The 13,433-nt window shown below is 41.5% G+C and overlaps 2 protein-coding genes across 2 annotated transcripts; both read right to left on the bottom strand.

The window, feature by feature from the left end:
* Positions 1–6: 6 nt before the first annotated feature.
* Positions 7–5,042, bottom strand: LOC311251588 (uncharacterized protein). The gene is made up of 3 exons (XM_084344077.1): positions 4,961–5,042; positions 2,671–3,361; positions 7–1,336 (listed from the first exon to the last, which is right to left on the bottom strand). Exons 2-3 carry the CDS (start codon positions 3,286–3,288, stop codon positions 1,181–1,183), a joined length of 774 nt encoding a protein of 257 aa, XP_084200203.1. The 5' UTR covers positions 3,289–3,361; positions 4,961–5,042; the 3' UTR covers positions 7–1,180.
* Positions 5,043–8,534: 3,492 nt separating this feature from the next.
* b3gat3 (beta-1,3-glucuronyltransferase 3 (glucuronosyltransferase I)) lies at positions 8,535–13,388 on the bottom strand. The gene is made up of 8 exons (XM_084345054.1): positions 12,911–13,388; positions 12,387–12,494; positions 11,675–11,855; positions 11,385–11,568; positions 11,070–11,231; positions 10,900–10,986; positions 10,424–10,627; positions 8,535–10,184 (listed from the first exon to the last, which is right to left on the bottom strand). Exons 2-8 carry the CDS (start codon positions 12,478–12,480, stop codon positions 10,086–10,088), a joined length of 1,011 nt encoding a protein of 336 aa, XP_084201180.1. The 5' UTR covers positions 12,481–12,494; positions 12,911–13,388; the 3' UTR covers positions 8,535–10,085.
* Between the last annotated feature and the right edge of the window lie 45 nt (positions 13,389–13,433).

The following is a 13,433-nucleotide window of genomic DNA, read 5'->3' as shown; positions in this document are numbered from 1 at the left end:
GTTTACAAGAATTACTGAGTACACTTGAGGTAATAAAAAACAAATGCATAATGGATAATAGGAAATTACAGCAGGCCTATTGTAAACATTGTATTTTTTTCATTTTAATGAGTCAATCATCATTGATTACTGATGCTTTAGGCTACTTAAACCTCTCTTTTGAAATGAGAACGTGTATAACAAACATGATGTGCTTCTGCAATGGTAACAATCAAAAGACACACGGTGGATCCTATTTCTGTGTTTAGTGCTGATTTATTACCAGTCTATAAAACATAGTCTTTATCTTTCCCTCTTAAATGCACACACATTGCATACGCTCTCCTGTCCTGTCCCTTCAGGTTAGGTAACCTTCACCAGAACACACAGTGAGAGGTTAACGTTATCTCGTGAGGAAGTCAAACACTGAAAAGCTGCACTGTCTGTGTGCTCAAAGATAACAAAACCTTTGTTTAAATTGGTAGAAACTGCAATTTCCCTTAAAAATATTAACAAACAAATGTGTGTGGTGAAAAAGATACGCAATGACAAGCTTGTCCTGATTGCTGATTAGCTGCCAGACAGCAATAAATGGCACTGATTAACACACAAGACATGTAAATACCTGCAGAACTAAAGTCCACTGATCAGTCATTGCCATACGATGGAGACTTTCCATTCCTTTTGGTTACGCATCAACATTTTACTAGTTTCACAGCGCTAAACCAAAGGAAGCAAAGATTATTTGTGCTCCGAGCTCTTAAAAGTGGACCGGATGTAAGCGGCTAAGATGTTAAGACGTTCTTACACTGCTGAATAAATCTGAAATTAGTAACACAATAAAAGGGAACCAGAAGCAGCTGACCGCAGTCACATGAACATTGGACCTTTCCATAGACTTAACTGTAAAATCAACAGCTTGGCTCCCACAGCTCACACAGTATAATTGAATACCTGCAGTCTGTCTACAAAGTAATAAGCACCATGATGAAGCAAAGGCAGTAAACTTTACGATGAGTAATTAACTTACATAAATAATCAAAATGAGGCCTAACGCATGACTCAGACGCATCGCATGACTGGAAAAGTCCCCAGTGATGTCATGGAAATGTCATACAGGCAGGATTGTCCATCACAGATCACTATTAGTACATAAATATTAGAAAAGGCTTTGTTTTATTGTCCATGTGGATATCCAGCTCTACTGAAACTCAGCCAACACAGTGCTGTGCTGCTGTTTCTTCTTAGATGCAGGTGAAGAAGATGACGGCGAGGATGATGTCACAGGAGTGAGCGTGACGCTGTAGAGGTTGGCGATGAAGGTCTCCCAGCCGCGGCGGAAGGCTCGGTCCAAGGCCTGTCGGGAACGAAGGGGATAAAGGTTAGCAGTCGACATACACGATCCAAAATATAGCAGTGAAGTTGACCTGAAAACCAACTTTAGAAACTTTAGCTTCCTTGTTGAGGAAGCACACAATTTTGCATGTTGACCTGACCTACATTTACTGACTAAATGGCTCTTCAGTTTTCACAAGCAGTTTACTGGAAATATTCAAAGTGACAGTCTCTGCTGTCTCTGTAGGTGGTGTAAAATGACATAGTTGCTTCCAGGGAACTTCCCAGGAAATTAAAGACGTGACACAGGTTGCTCAGTTGTATCTATTGGAAAAAATATATATTAGTGCCAAATTAGAGCTGTTTTGTTCGGAGTTACGTGGTCAAAAGTGCCTACAAGGGCGCCCATCCAGTGCCCTTTCTGCACGCCCCTGCCCCTCACAAGCAAAATGTAAAACCTTTAACTTTACGGAGCAGAAATACATTTTTCCTGCTCTTTTGCAAGCCACCCCATAGATTTATCTAGGCCTAAGCTGGTTGGGAACCTGTTGCTATGCTAACGGGCGATTTAATGCTATTAATGCTATTAATAATCAACTAGCACTTATAGATATTGAACAGGATGCTCAGGTAACCCACAGACTCTCGACCTTACTCATAAAAGTAATGTTCTGCAGACACAAGCTGCTGAGATTGTCCTCTATCTACCACGAGGTCACACTCTGAAGGCCTGAGGGTGGAGGCTGATTGGCTAACAGCAGTGGAATGTTTTTATGGTGTGGGTTTAGTAGGCGGGTCAACCCTGCTGCCATACCTCGTTCCACTGATCAAAGCACATGATATAGGAGGCACAGGAATGTCACCTCTGTGCGCATATCTCAATGGAAGCAGAAAATCTTTGGGAACATGCGAGTCAGGTGGATGTGCACGCCGTACGTCCACACACAGCTTTAAAGCCTGTTCGTGAAACCTCCGTTCCGGCTTTGCTTTTTTCATGGCGACGATTTAATGTGACGTGAAGGAAAAATCCTATCAGAGGAGGTTACCTAATGGGTTGGTGACACGCACCGATGGCTGCTGTACCTTGACCCCAGTGTCGTTCTGTTATTACTGTGATAGTTTCCAAGGTGATTAATAGCCCAGTGTGCAGTGTATAGAGGATGTCGAGGGAGAACTTTAGCCCTCAGTTCTACAAACTCTGCGGACTCGATTATGTAACGCTGAGGGGCTTAAAGATTAACCAGATTGGGGTGGATATGGTATTAATGTAAATGTGAGGTACAGAGAGAAGAAGTTAATGAGAGTTTGTTTGACAGAAAGGCTCTCGCTTTGTATTTCTTCGCTGTTCTCTCTCACCTTGCGGTAATTCTTCCTCTTCACCATCTTCATCCCCTCCTCTTGCTCCTTCTTCATCCTCCTCTCCTCCTCTCCTTCCTCCTCTCTGCCCCTCTTCTTGTCTCTGATCAGGACCTGGTCGTCCTCATCCTCCCGAGTTGGGAAGTGAATGAGCGAAGGCTCCACCTTTTTCTCCATCTCGACCTCGATCACCACCACGGTGTGTGGTTCGACCGGTCTCTCCGTGGCCAGGCTGGGCCTCTCGTCCCGGGCTGCGTCCTCCTCTGCTCTCCCCTCCTTCTGCTTCCTCCTGGAGCTTCTCCTCCACCTGCTGCTGCGGCGGCTGGGTTTCCTCTGGAGGAGAGTCTCCCCATCGCCTTCCATCAACCCTTCATTAAAGTCAAACGCCTCAGCTTCTTGCGTCTCTGCCCCAAAGACATGCACCTCACTTGGTTTCTGGCTGCTCACGACTCCCTCCTCTTTGTTGCTGTCCTCCATCCCATTCCACATTTCCTCTCCTTCTCCAGCGATCTCAGGCTCATCAAGTCGACCGTAGAAGCCGCTGGATTTGTCCAGAAACTTTGGGGCCCGGATGGAGCTCCGCACAGAGCTTTTCCTGGAGTTCTTTCCAATCGTCATCTTTCTGTTTGTTTGTTTTTCTTGTGTCCTCTGTTGCACTCTTTTTGTTCTTTACAGCCCTTTTTTGTTAGCCCTGAAAGACAGGAAGGAAGACAAATAAGAGATTAATGCTGTTACATAACTCTGTCCTGACCCTCACTCATTGGGTCTCCTTCTGTTACACACACGCAGTCCTAATTATTTTATAGTAGCTCTGAGATCATTTAATTTGAGCCAAAGTTGATTGAAGATAAAAAAAGGAAATGAAAGCAGAAGAAAAAGCAATTGTAGTTTTATTTTAGACTTGACTGTGTGTGTGTGTGTGTGTGTGTGTGTGTGTGTGTGTGTGTGTGTGTGTGTGTGTTGGTCACAGTCAGTGTTATCAGGGTTGTGATGATAACTGAATGCCAAAGCTAATGACACAATGTTCTTACAGCTGAGGTCAAACACACACATGGACACACAGACTTAGACTTTGACTCTAATTTAACCAGTTGGACGCTGTACAGCAGCCAAAATCAATGACTTCATATTAATTGTCTTTCAATGCCAAAGTCAGCCTAACTGTTGGCTCATCACCGTTAATGTCAAACAGGTGAAGGACCAAATTCGCCAATTTCAATCTGGTTATTTTCCATCAGCCATCAAAGGCAAAACACTGGTGGTGAAACATTTAGGACAGCCTACAGAAACGGGGAGAAATTACTAGTCTGTACCCATTCTTAATGTATGTTTCTTCGCCAGGAGCAGTGACTTCCTGGGGTCCTCCAGGCTCGCTAAGCTAAGCTAACCAACTGTTGGCTGTAGGTTCACCTCAAATTTAGGCTACTGTACATCTTGGCAAGAGAGTAAATGAGTATTTCTCAAAATCTGAACTATTTCTACAGCATACAAAGCTGACTGTATATAGGCTACATTACATTTTTTTAGTACTGATATCAACCTTAAGCAATTATGTTGAGGGGTGTCAAGGTAGCCTTTGTCAGCCATAGCTTGTTTGCATGTTTGCTGGAAGCTATCACATGCAAAGATACCGTTTTAATGGGTTATAGATTTTAGCATTTGGTTTCATTGAATGATAGAGCCAATAGATTAAAGCTATATGTAATATATGACTTTTACAGGACTTGGATGTCTGTGGGAGGATCAAATTCAACTAAAACTTAAAACTAAGAGAAGTTAAGACAATTACTAAAAATAAATTAAATAAATACATAAATACAATAACCACTTTCTGTGCTGTGATAAGTTCTCTCCGAGTGCTAAACAGGTACAGTTATGCCAGGTGTACGTAACATCTCACATCCAAAATAACAGATTATAAAGTGAAGACAGAGAAACATGTTATTGAACAAGAGTTCAAATTTAAAAAAGGAACTAGAGGATGAGAATGACAAGGAAGCAGGAAAACGAAAGACACACCGGCAGATTTAATGACACAATGTTGAGACAAAATGATTAATAAACCAGCAAGCAGATAAACCCAGTGAATATCAGACAAACAGGACAGAGAGAATGACAAAAAATTTATTGGACATTAAGCAAGCTATTTAAGAAGAAACAAGAGAGCTGTCATTTACTTTCTTGCATAAAGTAACTTAGAGACACATGGTCATTAATCTTTAAATAATGTCATAGTGTAGAAATGAGTAAAATGCTAAACTCGAAGATAAGAAAGAGTTGCAGGTCTTACCAGAGATCTTGCCGTTGTCTTCTTTCCCTCTGTGTGTGTGTGACCACCAGTGAGCAATACCTCTCGTGTGAGTGACTGTGTGTGAGTCTGAGTGAATGACTGAGCTCAGGATACTCCCCTAACACACAACGTCACACAGCCACCCTGCCCAAACCTGCAGCTCTGCCGTCACCAGAGCAAACACACACATACGCAGCAGAGAGCACTCTCACTCTCAAGGTCTCTTTGTCTGTCTCTCCCTCTGACTCTTTATTCTCGACCACACACACACCTCTTCTTCACATCCTTTAACACACATTGACTAAGAGATAAAGTTGTGTGTTAAAATCTGTAGCACAAATACGAGATACAGGGACAAACATGCCTGCACACGCAGTTCACGAAACAGCAGAAGCAAACATTCTGACATAAGTGTCTATCAATCATTAATCATGAACTTCCTCAGCTGTCATAGATAAAACCTGCAGAGTAGAGATGTAACGTCGACCTCAAATGCTGAGTGTTCAACACACGATCCAACTTTTTATGTCCATAACACACGGGATTGATGGGATCTCCTTCTGTATTCAAGACAAAGTGATAACTGTTAGGTGTCTTTTATGTGAAAAGGTTTTATATTTAGCATTTTCCACCGAACCGTAACCCAGATACTCATTAATTTCTCTCTATTAGCCTAATGTTAAATCCCCTTGAGAAAGTTATAACTGTTGGAGGAGAACATCAGCCGATCGCTCGTCCCTCCAAAGAAATACAGAAACAAAAAAAGATATACTCAACTTGATTTGAAAAGAAATAGTCACATATTCATAAAAATAAAAGAGTTTAATTGTGAAACCGATTGCACATAAGTCATTTAATAAAGTGTGGGTGAATTTTAAGTCTTCTCTCATCAATTAACCATTAATAGGCCTACCTTGCAAAACGAATGGCATACATAACTTAATGAATAACTAGTCTACTTTAAAGGGGCACTATGTAGTTTTGAAGAAGAAATTCAAACTCAGAATTTAAATATTAACAATATCAATGAGGCAATGATACTCAGAATCAGGAATATTTATCCTTTCCATGAGTGAATAAACAAGTTGTTCTCAGAGGAAAATAAGGTCCCCAGAACACTGTTTGACACTAGAAAGGTGGCAGGGTCCGCCGCATACACAAAGTAAAACAGTATGAAATTGTGTTGTCCTTTAAGGTCAGTTTGTTTATTCAGTTAATTCAGTTTATTCAATCATGACAACATTGAGTTTGTTTATTTAGGTATAAAAAAATAAATCAATGAAGATCTTTCCATACTTTATTACTACTAATGAATCATAAATGAATCACAAAATTGATTAAAAAGTCTGTTTTGATTTGAGACATTATGTGACTCAGGTTCAAAATGGCTGCCTCTGAAATGAGGTCATTTGCCTTCATACAGTAAACCCAGTAATATGTTAGGAATACAACTCGTTATTGATAAGCTGGTAGATCCTAATAGAAAGTATGTGTGCTGTGTAGATAAAATGAAAGAGCTCAGTCTCTGAATGTTATCCTGCTGTTTGGATGGTAAACATCGTGTCTGGGTGGGACAGGGAGTGGGAGCCGCTCCGCTCTGTGTTTGTTGGGTAATTATCTACATGCTTGTTTTTCTTAAGTCAGCGTCAGGATGTACAGTACTCACACACCTTCTTGTACATGCACACACATGCATACTGTGTGAGGATCCGCCAACAAAAGGATAACACACAAACACACACACACACACACAGACAGACACATTAAATGAAGTGTGATTTGTTATTTATGGGTGCAAGTGTGACAGCACAGATGATGATAGTTTAAAGGTTAGAGTAATAAAACTACTTTCTACTGTCACAGGTGTATGCGTGTGTCTGCAAGTGAATCACGGCGCATCAAAAGATGGTGTGCGTCTAGCTCGATGACTTCAGCACCTCTGACTCACCTCCCAGTGCACCTCCATCTTACAAGCCCTGTGTGAGTGTGTGTTGGTGATGAGGTGGATTCACACCTCCCCAACTCTCCATTTAGGGGCACCGAGCAGGTGAGGGCGTAACAGCCGTCAGTCACTCAGGCCTGTAAAAACCTCAGCTGTGTTGAGGTTAGAAAGCTGCCGCCCACGTGGGTAATCACCGATGACGGTACCGGACACTGGGAGCATGTTGCCATGGTCACTGTCAAGTAGGGACAAGTTAGGGATTTGGCACTGTGGCAAGAAAATTAGCGTTGATTTTGATGCGGTGAGAATTAGAGAGGTTGTTGGAACCAGTGGTGGAAGAAACACACAGCTCTTTTACTAAAGTACCAATAATACAATGTATAAGTAGACTTTAAAAATAAAAGTCATTCATTTTAAGTAAATAAAAGGGGTTGGGCCTCTCCAAAGGGGCACCAATTAAATCTGAGGGGTCGTGAGATGATTGATGAGAGAGTAAATAAGATTCTGATGTGCAAAAATTTCACTTAAGACTTTGGACTTTTTAGTCAAACAGTGGACCATTTTATTTATTTAGGATTCAAACAGTTATTTAAATGTGCAATGTGTAAGAAAATTAGATTGAATCAAACAAATGAACTAAAATTCTTAACAGAATGTGAAGAAACCACAGGTTTGATGTTATGTCAAAGATGTTTATGTGTTGTCTTGCAGAGATAACTACTGAAGTTAGCATGCCAACCAGCTAGCCCCAGGCCTGAAAACCTGGCTAACTGAGCGAACAAGCTAACAGTATCTTAATTCATGGGTGTATAAAAAGAATAGATTTAGCAGCAGTTAGCGGTTACTCCCCTGATATGCTCCCCGTTTGTTGGGATTAATTCAAGGTGGCCAATTCTTACGTACCGCACCTTTAAATGAAACCATCTGAAAAGTTTAGAGGGGGAAGTACCATCAACAACTCACAGACATCTGAGTCACGACCATGTGGCTAAACAAGACCAGCTGAATTTATATTTTGTAAACTGATCATGTTTATTTTTTTTAAATATTGTTGACTATCGGTGATGGAATCTAACAAAGTACATTTACACATGTACTGCACAACTCTGAGGTACTTCCTGCAACTTTACCTGTATACTTCCACTACATTTTGGAGGCAAATATTGTACTACTGTTTCTCGGATCCCGTAACCACTTGATTAAAAATATGTAGTTACTTTCCACCACTGTTGGAACACAAATAACAGACATAAGTGATAAAGGTCACAGACACACTGTATGACAAGTCTGTGAGCTGTGACACTGTTATGTATTACCTCACTCACCCCGAGAACAGATGTGCTGTTGGCTGCGGTTCAAATAGAGCACATTAAAACAGGCAGTCGAGACAGTCACTCAACTGCTTCGTCAAGTCAGCACTTTCGAGACGAGTCGGGGTCAGAATCCAAAATGTGTCGCAAGAGATTTGGCCCTTAAAAACAGCTGAATGCAAATTCCTTACAAACACTGATACATATCAGCATGTGTGGTAAGTCAAATGTAGGTTTTTATCCTGTTCTGCCTGCAAACAGTCAAAGAACAAAGTTTTTAAGATAATTTATAGATAACCATAAAGCACTGAACAACAAAACATGTTTTACATTATCTAGGTTTATTTTCAAGGCCAAGGACAGACATTATCACATTATACAATGTAAAGAACAATATTACAGTAATAAATACATTATACACCAGGAGAGAATTGACTTACAGGCACTAGTTACACTTAAGCAGGCACTAGCTTGTTTTTACAGTATCATACAAACAGTAGCTGAGGAGCGCTATCTTGCTCCGCTCTTTATTCTTCCAGATTCTGACGGTGTCGTGGAAGACGGCACAGCAACGCTCGAGTAGTTCAAATATACTCTTGGAACACAGCTACTATAAATTACCAGGGATTTCCAGCCTATTAGAGGCAAATTCAAGTCTTAATCTTGTCATCATCAGAGTGTGGGAATGCAACATGGACGTCGTGCTTTGTATTTGTTTATTGCATAAGAAATTTCTATGAGCTTCAGTAGTGTTGTTCCCTTATTCAAGACTTCTAAACTGATTCCACAAGTCTTGTGTGTTTAAAAAGCATCACTAAAAATATACACAGAAAAATGCTGGCTAGAACTAGCTGTTGTTGTGCTATAACACTATTAGAAATCAGCGCGCTGAGCTTTAACACTAAAGCTACACTGGGTGGAACCTTTGCGTCTCTGTATATGTCACGTCTGTGTTGCTAAGTGTCTGTAACACAGCTGAATGAGAGGAGAATAAATACAAGGCACCAACTACTCAGGAGATTTTTGATTAATCGGTGAGTGTTGTGGCTTTTGTTTATGTCATGACTATTCAAAAAATTGACCTTTGCACTACCTTTGCTTCACATTACTGTTACCTTGATAGCAAATGCAGACATTTTGATTCGCAGGTTGTATAGAGATTGTTATCATGCCTATGATGATGATTTAAAAAAACATTTATATGGCTTAAACAGACTTACAGACACTAACCACGCAAAAATAGAAGCCATGCATGAATAAAGTGCTCCGTTGCAATTGTATCTCGATCAAGAAGCTGGTTACTGATCAGCTCCAACCAGCTGGTGTAGCTTTAAATATCTAACTGCTGTCAGCAGTGAGTCGCACTGCAGGATTTCCATTGAGCACAAGTTAAACAGGTGAAACCCTACAAATAAAACACTTAAGGACGTCTGGGATAAGATGCATCACTTCTCCAGCTTCAAGCTAATGTGTACTGTGGCGTAACATCACGGCTCTGCGAAAATTAAAAAACTGGCGCCCCCGTCAGGCGGCTGAGTTCTCATCCACTGTACAGCTGGACAAAGACAACGAAACCCACTAAAACCAAATAAAACCCTGATACATACACTAACATACAGTCAGCACAGCTTTAACAACACTCACCCAATATATACACACACGTACGTTTACTACCTGACACGAAACAACAGACGGTCAGAACCGATTCAGTTTAAATGTCACCTCCAACAGATAGTCTTCTGTTTTACAGTATTTACAACGCAGAGTTACATATGCAGCATTAAACAGCAGAGTACGCTTTACAATGTGTGTGTGATTGTGTGTGTGTGATTGTGTGTGTTTGTGTGTTTGTGTCTGTGTGAGTGTGTGTTCCTCAGACCTCCACAGCAGGGTCTGAGCCCAGTCCCTGAGCCTGCAGAGCTTCCTCTCTCTTCATCTTCGGTTTCTCTGTCCGTGTGTGCCACACCAGCACCTACAGAACAAACACAGAATGAATAGACATAAAAATGCTAAAGTTTGCTGAGAAAATATCCTAAAAACAGTCAAAAGACAATTTAAATTTCAAATTGATTCAATCTCAAAATTCACATGAACATTAATGTAAAAAATCTCAAAAGACCATAAAAATGAAAACTCTTCTTTTCAACTTAAACACACGAACACACATATCATAGACATCTTTCACTCATGCTCTCACATACACACTCGTACTTTAGAGCAGTTGTCCGCTTTGGGCTCCAGCTCGTCCATAGTAACCAATCCCTGAAGGAAGCTGCTCTCCAGGAAGCCCATTGGTGCCTCTCCGTCAAAACAAGCCTCTGGATTGGCCAGGACCAGTTTGAGGGACACGGCAAAACCGGCCATGTCCATCGGGAAGGGGCGGCTGGGACGCCAGCCGGTGTGGAAGCGAACCACCTTAGAGGAAAAATCAAAAACACAATTACAAAATTCTGTATTGGACATAATTTGGTTGAAGACATTAAATGCAACTATTTGAGCATTATGAGAAGACAAGTGTCGACACTCGTATCCCACAGACGTCAGCTTTAAAATGAAGGACACTCACACAAAGTCACACAAACAAAATTATTTTCTGCTGTGTGTAATTCAGTCAATAAATTAATATTTTTCTTTGACCCATTCCTTTAATTCCACAGTGGACAAACCACAACATAAAAAGCACCCACCTTTCCTCCTTCAACCACAGGCCTCTCATATTTCATCCCTCCAACCAGCCCCACCGGCCACACTGATACTCGCTGGGTACTCCTCATCTGAAACAAGAGAGTCATCACTGTACTTTTAAAACAAACACTTTGTAGATGTCAGTACACCTCCTGCCTACTGCACCACCCACCTCTTCAAATATCTGCAGGCTGTATGTGTTATCGTCATCAGCAAAGTAAACAACTCCCTGCTGGTTGTCTCCTCCCGGCTGGGCCCTTCTGTCCTCTCTGAGCCACCGTAGACCCTCGTTCCTCTGCTCCACTCCACGAGGCTTCAGCCAGCTCGGGTCACCCTGAGGAGGAAAGCGAGCAGCGAGACTGAAAGCTTTAAAACACTCTTTTATTTATACTTAAAGATGAAAATTACCTGATATCAAATAAAATCTGCATTTAAGGGGACAAAAACATGAAAGATGGTGTGATTTTTGCCTGACATCTCTGTCTACCTCCTGCAGTTTGCGGTCCTTGGCGGTGGGCATGTGCAGGTGTGTGTAGGTCAGCCCACTCTTCACCAGAAGGTCAGTCACCAGCGGCGTCTTATGTGGCGAGTCCTCCACCACGATCCAGTGGAGCTGAGGAACATGAAGGAACGTCTGCGACAGACGAGTCAGCTCGGCCTTCTGCACCAGCCTGAAGACAGACAGACAGAAATCAGAGGAGTGGTGTAGACGGTGACAGAGGAGGGTGGAGATAAGTGAGCAGGAGATGAGGTGAGGAAATCGGCCTCATCGGCTACCTTGCATATGTCGGAGTGATGACAAAGATGGTGGGCTGGGAAGGTTTGGCTGCCTGTTTCTGGGGTTGTTTGGTCGCCTCGGACTTCCTCATCTGCTCCTGAAGACGGTGCAGTTCCCCCCGCAGGCGAGATATGGTGCGGTCTTTAGGCATGTCGTGCTCTGTGCAGTCACAGCGTTGACCTGACACAACAGGCAGGAGAGTTTAAAGTACAAAAGCAGTAAGGGAGTTCCGGGTTTATACAATCTGGGTAAATAAATGCTGCTTTTTTGGGGATGTTTGCTTCATTTTATATCTTTGTTTGAGATTAACATTAAGTTTAGCCTCATGTTCTTATCCCAAACATTTGTAATTGTATGTCAGGACTGAGTAACGTCTGTCTGTTATTCCATATTGCACATATTTCCACACACTCTTATGCATTCATTTTCATAGCAACTAAAAATAATCTATTTGAAAGCCTTTAAATTTTATGGATTATATTGTAAAGGTACACTGGTGGCACATTTGAGTACACTGTGAATAATCCCTGCAAGGGTATTTATTTCTGTTAACACTCACAGTAGAGTAAGTCATCTTCACTTTAGTCGTCTCACTTTCAGACTTTTTTCTCACCCGTGCCAGACTGACCTGCGCTTGTGCATTCACACACATGTACAGCTTATTATCCTGATGGATCGGGCCTGGATGGAGACAGTGTGGTGACCACTTACCAAGCTGCATCAGCGCATAGACGAGGCCCAGGAGGGAGACCATGAAGTAGAGCACAAACACAGTCTTCAGCTTCAGCTTCATCCTCGTTGCCATGGTACCCTGACCAGCTGAAGGGATGACAATAATGTGACACAGAAAACATTACAAAGCACTCTGGGAGATTTTTATTAATTATTATTTCCTATTCTTTCATCAGTGGTTAAGTTTTACCGTTGGTCTGTGAGAAGTGTAAATGAAAACCTAAGGATGATCAGATGTGTTTAAATGTGCAAAAATTCAGGTTTTCAACTGCCACTCAACATTTATGCTAGCTAAGAAGGTTAGCATCGCCATTCAGTGACCTAACCTTCAATCTTTGAGGTTAGCAGTAAAACACTGAAGCTGAGGATAGGTTTGTGTGCGCTATTCCATCGAAGGTCGGTGAATATGCATTTAACTTGATAAGTCAGTGTTAGCTAAGCTATGTTAGCCTCACTATTTGTTTTACCAAAAAATAGCCCGACTATAATTTTCGTGCACCTACCAGAGGCGGGAAATCGTGGAATATAGGAGCGGTAGAGATGAGTTACGAGCTTAAATGTTCATGTCATCTTGGACAGACGTGAGCAAAGGCACCTCAGTGCATCAGAACATCCATTCATTCGGCTTAGCTAGGACATTTTTTTTTTTTGCAGCAATGTACCAACAACTTCCGGTTTCAGTGCAACACGGTAAGACGTCCCCTCAGAGTGTGTACGATCACGACAGTTCCACATGATCCATGCACAATCGCTGTTTCTCAAAAATGTTGACTGACATAATATTCAATGGGGGGGAAAAGTAAAATAAAAACAAATAAAGCTGTATAAAAAAACAGATAATGGTTCCCCGTAAACATACGATTATTCTATGAAAGCCCACGTATGACAAATGATTTTTTTTTCAAAACAATAAGTCACATAACTGACTTACAAAGTCATACTTTCTGACATACTATTTTATTTCTGTTCCCAGACAGAAATGTGCTTCTATATATTCCTCCATGTAGTCCTGCGAGAAGAAAAAGT

Source organism: Pagrus pagrus (genome assembly GCF_965226575.1).
Source record: "Pagrus pagrus genome assembly, chromosome: 22".
Classification (NCBI taxonomy): domain Eukaryota; kingdom Metazoa; phylum Chordata; class Actinopteri; order Spariformes; family Sparidae; genus Pagrus; species Pagrus pagrus.
The sequence above is the reverse complement of the archived record's forward strand: the minus strand, read 5'-3'. Positions and strand labels throughout refer to the sequence as shown.